Here is a 13,261-nt window from a genome sequence, read left to right on the forward strand (position 1 = left end):
TGCTGTATTTACCTCAAAAGCAAGAATTGCAGCCATCTTTTTTGCGTATTTATTGAGTCAAATGAAGCCTTTTGTGGATTCTCAAAGAAATATGACGCGACAATGACCAGACAGGCTTTAATGTGGGTTGTAGTCCCGTGGAATGAAAGCCACATACAAATCTTACATATTCAGAAGTCGATCAAAGGTTTCTGTGTTTGGAGGAAACACAGTGGCTCGTTGGTTCAAACTGTTATCTCAGAACCAGAAGGAAATTGATTCTTCCTGCAGCTTTAGGTCAAGCAGGTCAAATTAACTGGAGACTCTGACCACAGGTGTTAATATGAGTGTCTATTTCTCAGTGTTAGCTCAGACGTGATGTCCCCCTACATGATGCATGCTTCAGTTTTCCCAGTTTCAGCCCCCTGGAAACAATTTGCACGTAAAAACAACCACTTGTTATAATAAACAGTTAAAATGCACGAAGAAGTGATTTCTGTGAATCTCAGATGAATGTGGTCAGAGTTGAACAACAGCCTTTTTCTTCTGATGACGCTGGACAGTCTCCATGGCAACCGTGGCTTCATAAAGGGGGACCGCCTCCTCAGGCTGAGGTCTGGAGAGACAGATTGAAAATTAAATTTGATTTAAGTTATACAGCAGTCTGTACATCTTTAAAACGGCAGGCTGTAACTCCTTATTTTGTGCATGTATTTGTGGTCTTAATAGTCTTAAATCTATAAACTCAATTATGAAACATATCTGGTCTTGCAGACAGATTTTGAGAATTGGGGGCATTTAAATAAAACCAGGGAGTGCTTCTTTAATTTGATAACTTGCAGAGAAAAGACAAAACAGATGTGACACACAAAATGCAGTTTCTTATGCCTTCTATATTTAGAGCAGCACTAGGGCTCTTTGCAATCTGACGGCCCGATATAATGTGACATGCCCATGTTTGCCAGCGTGCATTTAAAATACACAAAAGAGATGACAAAAATAGCTTGTTTGTGATTCAGCCTGACATTTATACATAGGCGCATTTCTGCCCAGAAATACTGAATTTAAAAGTTGTATGTCATGTTTGATATCGCACTTGATACAATTTAATTTCCACATATTCACCCAAAGCTGTAAACGGCTCATTCTGTAGTCATTGTATTTCTCAGCATTATGATTTTGTCTGACCCAGCTTTAACCCTACCAGGGGTTAGTTGTGTGATAAGTTACCTGAGTACTCCAGCTGACATCTTCTCCACAATGTCCTTCAGAGTATCTGGCACAAGGCTGTTAAGGAGGGCATGGATGTACCTGATCATGTGCATATGTTTTAGATTACACACTGTGAGCAAAGGATACGGAGGTATCTTCCTTGCTGAGCTGATGAAGCCGTCCACACTTCATCGTTGAGGAAAGAAATGGAGGCTGACTTTAGGTGCAAATATCTGCAATCTGGAGGATCCAACTGTGAAAATACAAAAACACAGAACAGTGATAAATAAGACTTAATCTGTACTTTTGAATTGAGCTGTACAGAATTATGATAATAATAAATATTTGTTTTGTAAAATAGTTCTTATTTAGTTTATTAGGAACAGATTTAAGCTGTATTATGTGTTCTGTCATTGTAACTGGAGATTCTAAAATAACAGATATGAAGTAATGATACAGCTCTGACTCGCCTGCAGGTCTTTGTGGGATGTGACCCAGTGCCCACCAACTCCCAGCACACTGATGATGTCATGCTTGTGTGGGAGGAGCTTCGTCTCCTCTGGCCCTTCCTCCTGCAGACGCACTACAAACACACAAAGCGAAATGTTATGTTGCTGTTGAATTGAAGGTTGTGTTGTTGATCTGCAGGACCATTTATAAGCCTGAGGGCACGCTGACAGTTCATCACTGTGAATAAGACAGAGAAACTGACACAGAAAAATGTGTTTACCTCCAGAGTCTATGACTATATCCAATCCCAGTCCTCCCGTCTCCTCCAAAACCACTGCCAGCAGGTCTGATGAGTCGTTATAAACTGGAATAACCTTGGCTTTACACACAAAGACACAACAACATGGTTTCATAAGTCAGTTTGACATGTAATACATTTACATTTTTTAAAAGCTGCTGACTGAACACCAGTCTCAAGGCCAGTTAGCAATTCTGCTCCTGTCTGCACAAAACATCTCATTGGAAGCTCATTCAAGTTGCAGTAGTTGCAATTCCGATTTGATCCACATGATGGCAGCAGGTTTTAAATTGAGATTTATTTTAATTTCAGTCTCCCAATGAGAAATTAACAAAGTCTTATCTTGGGGTAATATGACTTAATTAAAACGCTTCAGACAGACTTAAGATACACAAACCAAAAACCTACAGCTCATTGAGTTGAGCAGACGGGTATGTACTGCAAGAATGAGAAGGCAAGCATTAAGCCAGAAAGACAGAAAGAAAAGATCTCACCTACTAAAGGATCCTGAACACCTGATGAAAATATGAAGGGGAGGAGAGAAGAACAGAGGAAGATGAGAAAAGGAAGCAAAGGTTTTAAATAGGGTGAAAGAGGAGCAAAAAAGCATGAAATTATCCAAAAGGAGAAGTGGTCTATACTTTGATTTTGTAGAGAATACATTTAAAATCATTTTACAGACACTGCATGAAGATTGGGTTTAAAATTTTACATTACTGTTAAGAACACAGAAAGAAAGTGTGAACTACGGACATCACGTATTGGCCTGTGCGTACCTACGCTGGGCCGAAGCTGCTCCAGGAATGTGTGTTGTTGCGGCGAGTGTGATGTGGTTAAAACCTTCACTCCGTGGTAACAAGCCAACTGGATGCACATAAGGCCAAAAGACTGAGAAGGGAGAGGAGATATGAACATCACTGCATGTAGACAGAGATTCACTGGAATTCAACACATCTTTTCTTCATTAGAGAGTTTAAATGCAGAGTATGATAGAAAACATGGGGAGAAAAACTACTACTGCATTTTACATACACTGGCTCCGTCCATGACCAGGAGTGTGTGTCCTGCTGCCATGCGAGCGTGTGTGTGCAGAGCAGTGTAAGCACAGAGGCCATCACGCAGTGCTCCTGCCACACATACCGAGCTGAGCTTCTCTGGCTTCTGAACTGGAGAACATAAACAGAAACACACACATGTATTGGATCAGTTGGATCAGTTTACAAATCTCATCATGCCTTAATGATGTCAGAATTTCTAGCTTTGAAGAAAGCTGATTGATATGTGTATAAAATCAGAGTAAGTAATCAGTTTTAAGTGCTGAACTCCAGCATATTCATGTCCTCTCTCTCTTCTTGTACAGGGCTTCAAAATGAAGTCAGACAAACTACAGGTGGAAGCAGGTCTGGCGGTCTGTGCACTAAAAGTGCTTCTACACAGTTCTGCTTCTTTCAATCTACCGGTAGCATTTCTAAGTACATGCAGTGCAGATGAAAGGCTGACAGAAACAGCCACATCAGAAAACCACAGTGCCTGTTGTCTTTTACAGCAGAGTGAGAACAGTTTGACCTTTTAGATGAAGGGGGGTGTGACCTGGACTGCCTTTTATGTGAGCTGACTGGTCACAAGATGAAAATAGAAAAGGTGCTGACTTTAATCAGAAAAAAAAGTCAGTCAGTGCTGGTTGACTGTGTTGTGAGAATTTCTATGTTATGCTGGTTGCACAAGCACTGTGTGTGTGTGTGTGTGTGTGTGTGTGTGTGTGTGTACCATATGCTACCTAATAAGTGTTCATCTATGTCAATGACATCACAGAGGCCAGAGAAGGGAGAGTCCAGGGGCAAAATACCTAGAGAGGGAAGTTGAGTGAGTGAGTGATGAGTGACAGAAGGATACAATAATAACATAAAATAATAAAATACAATCCGCTTAAAGCAAGGACAAGAAGCTTTCATTTTGTCTTGATTGTGGCAGCCTATGTTGATAAAAGCAGTAGAGTTTCCATGAGCACCACTTCCTCGTGTCGTAAAGATCTTGTTCTGGCAGAGCATGCACATCCCGCAGTACATTTTATAAATAAAACAGACATATTAAACATGTCTATGAGGAAGAAAGCCACTTTAGGATCATTTTGAATCCTTTTAAATCCAGCAATTCTCTCCATCTGTTGAATGAGCGACCGAGGTTAACTTATAGCTTCTTCCATATAGCTTCTTTTTTTTTTTGCTCTTGAAAATCCTTCCCTAGTTACAGCCATAATCACGAAATATTACGTAAAAAACAAAATTATCTTGAGAAAAATGCCGTCCTGCTTCCTTATAAGTGGCTAACATACTACTCACTGCCAAACTTTGCTTCGGAAAATTAAAACATAAACTCTTCCAGTCTGCGTGCCGTAAGTCATTTGCTTTTGTAGGTCATACAGAAGCATCAGTATTAAATTGAGACTTTTTCAAACCAGTTAAAAACTCACTGTAGCTGCTTTAAGATATACAGTGCATGTTATCAGTGAGGGGGATATGGACATTAAGAAGGCTGCATATCCACAAATATTACAATATTAAACATTAAAAAAAGTTAAAGTGGTATTTTATTGAGTCAAGAAAGCTTTTTGTTTCACGTGAATAAGATCTAAAAATGTTACAGATTTTAGTAAAATCCTTTTATTTGACGGGAGCTGGAAATCACAATATCTGGAATCAAAAATGTTTTACACAATGCAATAATATGAAGAGGAAATACATGATAACATCAGCTCTAATCGTTGTTGTTGAGTAGTTATCAGACATTAGAAATATATCTGACAACAAAAAACAACCTTATTTCCTGTCATGCTCTCCATTGTCCGCACAGTTATCATCATGCTCTATCTTTTACCCACAACCACTGTCAGAGTCAGAAGGCAGCTTGTAGATCAGATAAATAACACAACCCTACCTACAACCTCGTCCTCTGGCTGGAAGAAAGAGACCTTATCGCCCACTGCAGGAAAAAACAGAAATGAATTTAAGTGATGCTGACAAAAGGTCTATGGAGGCACTCAGTGCTAATCACATGTATTCATTTTCAGCAATCATGTAGCTGTTTGTGTGTTTGCAACCTTGCAGGACGACCCCGGCCACCTCTCTGCCAACAGGAATTAATTCTCTCTGGATCCCCACGTCATCGAGCAGCTGGAGGGAACACAGGATGGATGAGCAGAGAGAGGAGGAATAATCAGTTATCACTATGAAACAATACCACAGTTTCAAACAGCCTGTGAGCTGTACACTATAGGTAAGGGTGTAACATGTAAGTTACAACAGATCAGTGTCGGCTGGAAGCTGGACGTATAAGGACACATGCTGCATGTGGACTACACAAGATGAAGATTTTGATTTGAATTGATTTGAACCATTACAATATTTAATCATGCACTTAAAGTTGCATCTGGATCATCTTCATTTTTGGTTTATTTTAAAAGAAGAAGAAGAAGAAAAGATACTTTATTGATACCTGAAGGATTTTTTTTCTCTCTCTGTTGTCATATACACACGGGACCAAAATACACACGTATGGGCAAACAGGACCTACACATGCATGAGAGATGTCAGAGCGAGGCTGCTTTGGACAGGCGCCCCACGCAGCTGGGGGTACAGAGCTGTGCTAAAGGGTGCCTCAGTGATGCCCAGGAGGTGACCTGGCACCTTTCCACCTACCAGTCCACACTGCATGCTTGGACCGTACAGGGAGTTGAGCCGGCAACCCTCCAGTTCCCAAGCCAAGTCCCTATAGATTGAGCTACTGCCCCAAAATATGAATCAGTCTTCTATTAAACTATTTATTGCTGGTTTGATGGCTCTCTTTGTGACTGCTGAATGCTTTATTGTAAATAAGGCTTTGTATGAAATTTCATGATTGCAAGAAGTATATAAAGTGATCAATTCATAAGTGAGTTAAGTTTCCATTTGGTCTTGAATTGAAGCTCTCAGTTCTGCTATCTGATCAGTTTCTAACCAGGCAGCAGTCACATCTTTGATTGAAGTACCTTGAGGTCCAGCGGGCTGAGTCCACACGCCTTCACCTGAACTCTGACCAGATGGTTACCTAAAACCTCTGGAAGACTCTGGAGGGAAACAAATAGACACAAATGCAAACAGACACAGAGAAACAGTGCTTTAAACCATTGTACATTATAATCACGTGAGGTGCACACAAAGTCTCTATAGTTTAGATGCAGAGAAAGACAGATTGTAAGGCAGACATAATGGATGCATTTGATGGCTGTCAGTATGCGGGACAAATGTCATCTCAGCAGCACAGTGATGTCTGCAGGTGGAGCAACAGTTTCACACATGCAAAGTAGTTTCCTTTGCTTCTCCTGATCTGAGGCTTTAGTGTATAATGCCGTTGAATATGACTCCTAATTTCAGACTTCAGACAGCATCATCAGCATCCACCTGCACAATCAAACCCCCAAAAATGAAACACAAACTCACCGTTTCCTGAATAACGAACTTGGGCTCAGCATCACTCACTCCAGCTCGGCAGTATAAACCTTTCATACTGTTACACCTTTAACTTATGCAGCTGCAGGGTCGCAAAATATTAAAACCTGCTCGACAATAATCTTTTCACATAGGAGTTGTTTATTTCCTCCTGTAGAATATGCTGTAGCTTTCCAGTTAAGACAAAACTGACAAGCTCCAGTCAGCTGACCTCTTCTTCTTCGTTGTTTACAATGTTTGTTTGAAGAATTAAAACTCCTCACAACAGCGCCCTCTACTGGACGTTATGTTCTACCAAATCTTAAAAGTACTCTCAAAGTACTAGTACATACACTAAAAATCACTTGCCTCGGAAAAACTAAAGGTAGATTCGAGTGAAAATGTAACCATCATTTATCAACATTTCTTTCAGTCACACTTAGAAATCAGCTCAGCTTTGTATGCAGCTATAATATTTGGAATAATGTGCAATCTATCATGTCACTCACAGTTTCTATATCATGTCCACCATGGCCCACTGTGATCCTTCACATGGATCACGCAAAAGGTCTGCAAAAGCCTTAATGTCTGCATATAGGCCTATTTTGTTTTAATCTTTATCTTTTTCCTGTATTTTTTTTTAAATTATATTATCAGTAGGCTAAAATCTTGAAGTAGTTGTATATCCTATTTGAACACTTTTCATTTGTTTATCTATTTATAACAAGGGCAGGCCATTTTAGACTTATATGTTCCAGACTCTGGATGCATGACATTCTTCTAGGCTTACCTTTAAAATTTACATGATGTAGGCTATATTGGCCAAACTGCATACAGGAGTTTCTACTCTTAATCCTGATTCTATTTGGTTTCAGTTAAGATAAAGGTTATTTCTTAAATATAAATATATAACTGGGGATTTTACCTATTCTTTCCCTTGTTAAATTGTGATATTTTATTTCATTTTATTTTATTTTATTTTTATTTATTTATTTATTATTCATTTTCTTATTTACTTTTGTGTTTTAGAAGCAAGCAGCATCAGGCTGAACCTTGGATGGCTTTACTGTATTTTTCCTAGCTTCAAGATTTTACCATTCTGATAGACGTGCATGTTTTTTTTTTTATTTCTAAGTGAGTAAACCACACCCAGTGGTGCAAATTTTCAACTCTGTTTACATTTATCTTATTTTATTTCATTTTTTTTATTTCATTCTATTTTTTTTTTCATTATTTGTATGAATATATTCACAGAAAAAATGTGATATTTTTCTAATCAACAGCAGCTGGCAGGAGCGCAACTAATCCCTTTACTTCACCGCGTCCCTGAGGCTAGGGGCAAGCCAACGGCTCGCAAAGTCTCGCGAGGTTAGGTCGAGATCCTTATGTTAACTATCACGTATCGCGATATGTCAGAAGCGTTACCCCATTTTCCAGCTGTCCCTCAGTCGGTCGGAACCACGGGAGAATCACCGGAAAGGGTTTTGGTGATAAAACAGCATATTTTGGAAGGAGATACCACATTATATGGTTACATAAACACGCAACGAGCTACTTTATCCGGTATTTCACGATGGAAACTGAACTATGAGGTAAGGGCAGAGTGTAGTATGTGTGGTGTGGAAGAATGTCCCTGAGCGGGCTGACGTTAGCTTCTCACTGGTTAGCTTACTTGCTAGCTGCAGTGATACTGTATAGACGTTAGCGCGGCTAGTTGGTCTTTTTTACCCGGTGTAGCTTTCTAATGTCAACCTTCAGCTGTGATATTAACCTGTTTAGAAGGTGTCTGATATTGGGTTGTAAAACAAGACCAGAGCGACAAAAATTAGAAGACGATGCCATCCAGCTGCTACTAACAGTTAGCCAGTTTGCTAACGTTAAATCACTGCATCTTAACTGGCAGCCTGTGACCTAACGTTAACATTAACGGGTGTTACTTGAGGTTAACCTTAGCTTTGCTAGTAGCCGGGTCAGTTGAGAGAAAAATGATGAATCAACAAGGTTGCCGACAGTGCTGGGGCAGGCAGTGACTTTCATGGGTGGAGGTTTTCTCTGTTAGCCTAGCATTTGCTAACGTTAAACCTGATGTTGGTCACAGCTGGCCATCTGGCTAACTGTCCAGTCATAACAGCCCTCTGTGTATTTTGTTACTGTATCTGCTAAGCATGCTTTGGGTCGTTGGGCGAAGCACGTTAACATAGACGAGTCCGCGGAAATAATGCAAGAAGTGAAGATAAACTAAAAAACAGCCCTTTCCTGTTACAATAAACGCTGTTTCCAGAGAAGTAAACACAGTCATTCTTCATTAATTGATATGTAACATCAGCGTTTTATTGACCTTGATTGGCTTACCAAGCTGGAGCAGCTAGAACTAGTTTCCATGGTAACGCGGATGCTGACAGATCCTCCTAAAGGTGGGAGACTTGCAGATAAAGGCACCATGTCCAAAATTTTGACTACCATGTGGATTAAAATACTCAATGATGCTTTGATCCAGCACCATTATTGATTCCTATCTGTGTCTTATGTACTTTGAAAACTTGGTTGTAAAGGGCAAAGACACATTTGCCTGCAGTGTCCGTTTGCTGTTTGTCATGAGCACCTCCTGTGGATTACACACCCACCCCTGCTAACAATAGCAGGTGTTCTGCAGGAGACTGGCAAAATGCAGCGTTGCTGACCCGCCCTTCATTCTGCAAAGGGTTTGCCTAGATTAGAGCTGAAACAATTCACTGATTAATCAGTTAGTCAGTGGAGGGGAAATTAATTTGCGTCAGTTTCATTAGGGATTAATGGCTTCAGTTGTTTAATCGAGCAAAAGTTGCAACCATTCTGTGACTGAACAATCTTAAATGTCAACATTAAGTGCTTTTGTTCTCTATAATTTTGAAAATAATTTCTTGGTATCTACGGGCATTTTTTACATTTATATCAGTTTGATTTTTTCAACAGACCAATACCAGTCAGAAGTTTGCAGGGGAGTCTAAAGTTTCATCAAAAGTTGTGGTTATAAATTATCATTACCACATAATTACCAGTGACAATAATTTGCACCCTCTCTGTAATACTGACTAAAGGAGATAGAATAGGTCATAATGTTTATGTGTGGGGTGCATTACCATGATTTTGGATATAGGTAGGAGCTGGGCAGTGTGTGCGATCTGTGATTTGTACGTGGTCTTCTCTATGTGCCTTGCAGCCTCGTCAACTTTTATTGCTTCACAGATCTACTTAATTTATATGAAGAGTTGTATAGGTGGAAGAACTTATGAAGTTTGCAATGTAAGTGTGTGACAAATCTCATACATCATCTTATGTTCATATAGCTCAGTTAGAGGTACACATCTGGCACTGTTTGTATATTTCATGCTTACAGGAAAACACACCAGTTTCATTAATTAAGCTTTTAATTTCTCTTATGAGTGATGTTTTATATCTCAGAGTTCCTGGTTTGCTGAAAAATCCACATTTCTAACATTATCACCCACAGTCGTATTTAGAAAGTTCAAAAGTTTACCTGTGAGCACTAAACTTTTCAGCAGAGTTCAGCTGTGTTCAGGATGGTGCCTTTGTGTTCTAGCTTCAAACAACGTATAAATCACAACCACATAATACAATTCATTATCCCAGGACTGTATTCAGCATAGTTTTTCTTTCATTTAAGTCCAACAGCTTCAAAGGGCAGAATTCATAATAATTTCCATCAGCAATGAAAAAGCAGTGAAACATTTTAAATGGGGATAAATTAGCCAGATGGGTCAGGCAGCCACCTATTTTTAAATCGATATTACACTCTAATATCCCTCTAATATAAAGCCAGTCATGCCATCTGACAAGGAATACCATTTGGTAACCTAATGTAAGGGGCACATGGCCTTAACGCTCCTGCACAGACATACTCACAGGTGTTTTCACATTTTGCTTTAGTAGAGCAACTCACAGCTAATCTGATGTTAACAGTGTATTTGTAAAGGCGGTGCAGTATTCTTCCATCATTTAATTTTACATTGTGCTGACTGTTAAAGGATGTTTCTTTTTCCCAAGAATCAGGGGTCAGCAGCACTTAATATAATCTTTTGGGATAATGAAGTGACCTGCCCTGACTGTTCAGTTTAAGAGTCTTTTTGTTTTTATACCATGATTACATCATTTTACTACAAAGTTAAACAAGAAGTGACATGGTGAATTTATGTTGTATTGACATTTTCCTTGTAGTATAAGCAAGAACACTAAAACATCGCAGTGTTGTACTTCAGTTAAACCTGTTACCATCCAAGGCATTTTGGTCCTGCTGTCAGTTTTTACATTTTGATAGTGTTAATGTTAGCCAGCTGGGAAGGCTGGAGAGAGCCATGAGGGAAGGATGGAGTGATACAAGAGGGAGGAGCTGGGTGAGTGTCCTGTCACCTCTCATGCCTCACCACTTGACAACAGAGCGATAAGAATGTGTTTCGAGAGAGAGACACAGGGCTTATCGTCAGTGTCCGGGGGTGTGCTGAGACTCAGTGTTTCTTTAGAGTGTAGATGAGACAGAGGGGGACTGTGGGGTGTGTGTGGTTGTGTGTTGTGTGTCAGTGCTGATATAAAGAGGCTGCGGTTAGCCAAACCATTATTAACCATCTACCGAAGATGAAGTCAGCAAATTCTTGAAGGTAGGGCTTAATTTAATTCTCAATCAAACCTCTGATGTTTTTTCCATTTAATCCATTGATAGTTGAGTCAAAAAAAAGGGTAAGAATAATGGAGAACGTCACTCAGAATTGTTGGCAATCAGAAGGGAAATTTTCAACATCTTTACATTTTTAAAAGTCTAATTTGCAGTGATATTAAATGGTGGAACCAACAAGAAAATCTTCGCATTTTACTGTAAATCAGTAAGTCATTCATTTTCTATTAAACAACAAATTGATTATTATTTCTGCTCTACTTTGGACTAAAACGATGGGGAATCATGTGACTGAAGACTGAGGACTTTAGTCAGCACAGTGAACTAAATTAACAGTTGTGATGTGTCCTGCATTTCTGGGCCCATTTTGATGTTTGCTATTGCCTTTTTCTTATTCCTGTAGACAACAGGCCTAACGCATGATGTCATGTTGATATGTACAGTAATGCCACAGTGGGTGTGGCAGAAATGCTTTTCTCTGTCAAGGCAGTGGATGAAGAGATTTTGAATTAAGGCCATAAGAGTTGTAATTGTCGTTAATATTGCTGTTTGGGCCAAGTGCCTCTCTAATAGTATGTTGCTTGTTTTGCTTGAGGATTGTCTGTTTGGCATCAACAAGTTGTTTTGCCTTCAACTCCAGCTGAAAATGTGCAAATTGAGTTTCGTATATCGATGCTAAATCTTTCAAGAGCGACTCACACTGGACCTAAGAATCATTCTTGCCATTGTCTTACTATGAACGTCCCATGTTGTAGTATTTTTTCCTAGTATTTTCAGACTACTCTGACTTAGAGGAACTTGTTCACAGATACACGGAGAGAAATCACTAGAAGCAGACAAGACCACTTGGCTAAAATAGGAATCACCAAAAACGTGAATTGAAATACAATACCACTTTTTTCTGTAATGCACAGTACAACTCAGAGTAAGTAATGAAAGCATTTAAGAATAATGTGTATTTTGTTAATGTATGTAGCATTACAGCATCCGTTGTACAGAGCATCACTTGGTATGCAGTTGTCCTGAATTCATTCATGAAAGAAGGGAAAGGGGGAATGCTAGTGGGGGTCAGCAGAAAAATAAGGGGGAGGGACAAAGAGAGAAGAGAGTCTGAACCCTAATCTGTATCATGTTCTGAAGCAGCCTTTAATGTGAGTGTGTGCGAGGGGAGGCTTAAATGGGCATCTGCCGCAAGCCTTGATAACAGACCAACACTCCAGTTACATCCCAATGCTCTAATTATACAGACTAATCCTACAAATACAATACATGTACACAAGGAGAACAGAGCATAAAGCCCTCCAACATGCACTGATGACAAAGGAAACAGATGCACGATGGCTGCAACTAAAACATTCAAATCTATAAGCAGTTGACTTTTATTGATTAAGGTTTTAAATGAGTTTGTTGCTGGATTTATAATTTCTGCCAACTTTCAGTCTGATCAAAGACAGATATTTGCATAATTAAAACAGAATACTTGGAAAAGATCAGCAAATTAAATGAATTGCCGTGTGGTGGACACGATCCAGTGAATTCTGTTTGCAGCATGATTTCATATCTTTTTTTGCTCAGATTTTCCTGGCTACTTCTACAGTTTTACTCGTGTCCCAAAGGGTGTGATCATTCTTGCCACGAGTTAGCTTTGAGGTATTGTGGTAACTGGTGCTCGTAAACAGAAGTCACTTTGATTTACAAGCTTTGCTGGTCAGAGTTTTGGCATCCTGATATCTCACTAGATTTTGGCAGCATAATACATAAGCATCATTCTTGTTTCAATGCCTCTAACTTTACCAAAGGATAACAGTGTTTTATGCGGCTATTTAAAAAAGAAATAGCTGAGCCTTGTAATGCCATAAACTCTTAAGTTTCAGGGTAATTTTTCAGTTGTCAGTTCAGATCATATTCTCACTAAATTGACATGCTTTTTTTGGTGCCTCTGGAGTTTCACTATCTCTTGTGTGAAATGAAAAGAATTGATTTAGATACTTCAGAATTTGACAAAATAAAACAAAAAGAAAAGTTTAACCAGCAGTTTGATTGTTCCCGTCTCCAGTAAAAGCAGAAGAAAAATCTACTGTAGTTGCTCAACTGCTTCAATATTTTCTCAGTGGCAGCCGTGAAAGTGTGTGTGTGTGTCTGTGTGTGTGTTTGTGTAGGGTGGGCTTTGTTCGTCTGACCTAGTTAAGCTGG

At 39.4% G+C, this 13,261-nt stretch overlaps 2 protein-coding genes across 3 annotated transcripts in view; one reads left to right on the forward strand and one right to left on the reverse strand.

Moving 5' to 3' along the window:
- Positions 1–276: 276 nt before the first annotated feature.
- On the reverse strand, positions 277–6,628 carry cryzl1 (crystallin, zeta (quinone reductase)-like 1). Of its 2 annotated transcripts, XM_049599940.1 has the most exons (13): positions 6,415–6,628; positions 5,964–6,041; positions 5,037–5,109; positions 4,874–4,918; positions 3,717–3,785; positions 2,972–3,105; positions 2,716–2,827; positions 2,434–2,454; positions 1,922–2,020; positions 1,662–1,774; positions 1,339–1,444; positions 1,210–1,255; positions 277–595 (listed from the first exon to the last, which is right to left on the reverse strand). In XM_049599940.1, exons 1-13 carry the CDS (start codon positions 6,478–6,480, stop codon positions 499–501), a joined length of 1,059 nt encoding a protein of 352 aa, XP_049455897.1. In that variant the 5' UTR covers positions 6,481–6,628; the 3' UTR covers positions 277–498. The 2 variants fall into 2 exon arrangements, with proteins under 2 accessions (XP_049455897.1, XP_049455898.1); XM_049599941.1 differs by lacking the exon at positions 2,434–2,454.
- A 1,206-nt stretch (positions 6,629–7,834) lies between these two features.
- The window catches only part of itsn1 (intersectin 1 (SH3 domain protein)), a 42,549-nt gene continuing 37,122 nt past the window's right edge, over positions 7,835–13,261 (forward strand). The window contains exon 1 of the mRNA XM_049600998.1: positions 7,835–7,994. The gene's annotated coding sequence lies outside the window, so the exon portion shown is untranslated. The remainder of the gene's footprint in view (positions 7,995–13,261) is intronic.

Source organism: Epinephelus fuscoguttatus, linkage group LG16, assembly GCF_011397635.1.
Source record: "Epinephelus fuscoguttatus linkage group LG16, E.fuscoguttatus.final_Chr_v1".
NCBI classification, from domain to species: Eukaryota; Metazoa; Chordata; class Actinopteri; order Perciformes; family Serranidae; genus Epinephelus; species Epinephelus fuscoguttatus.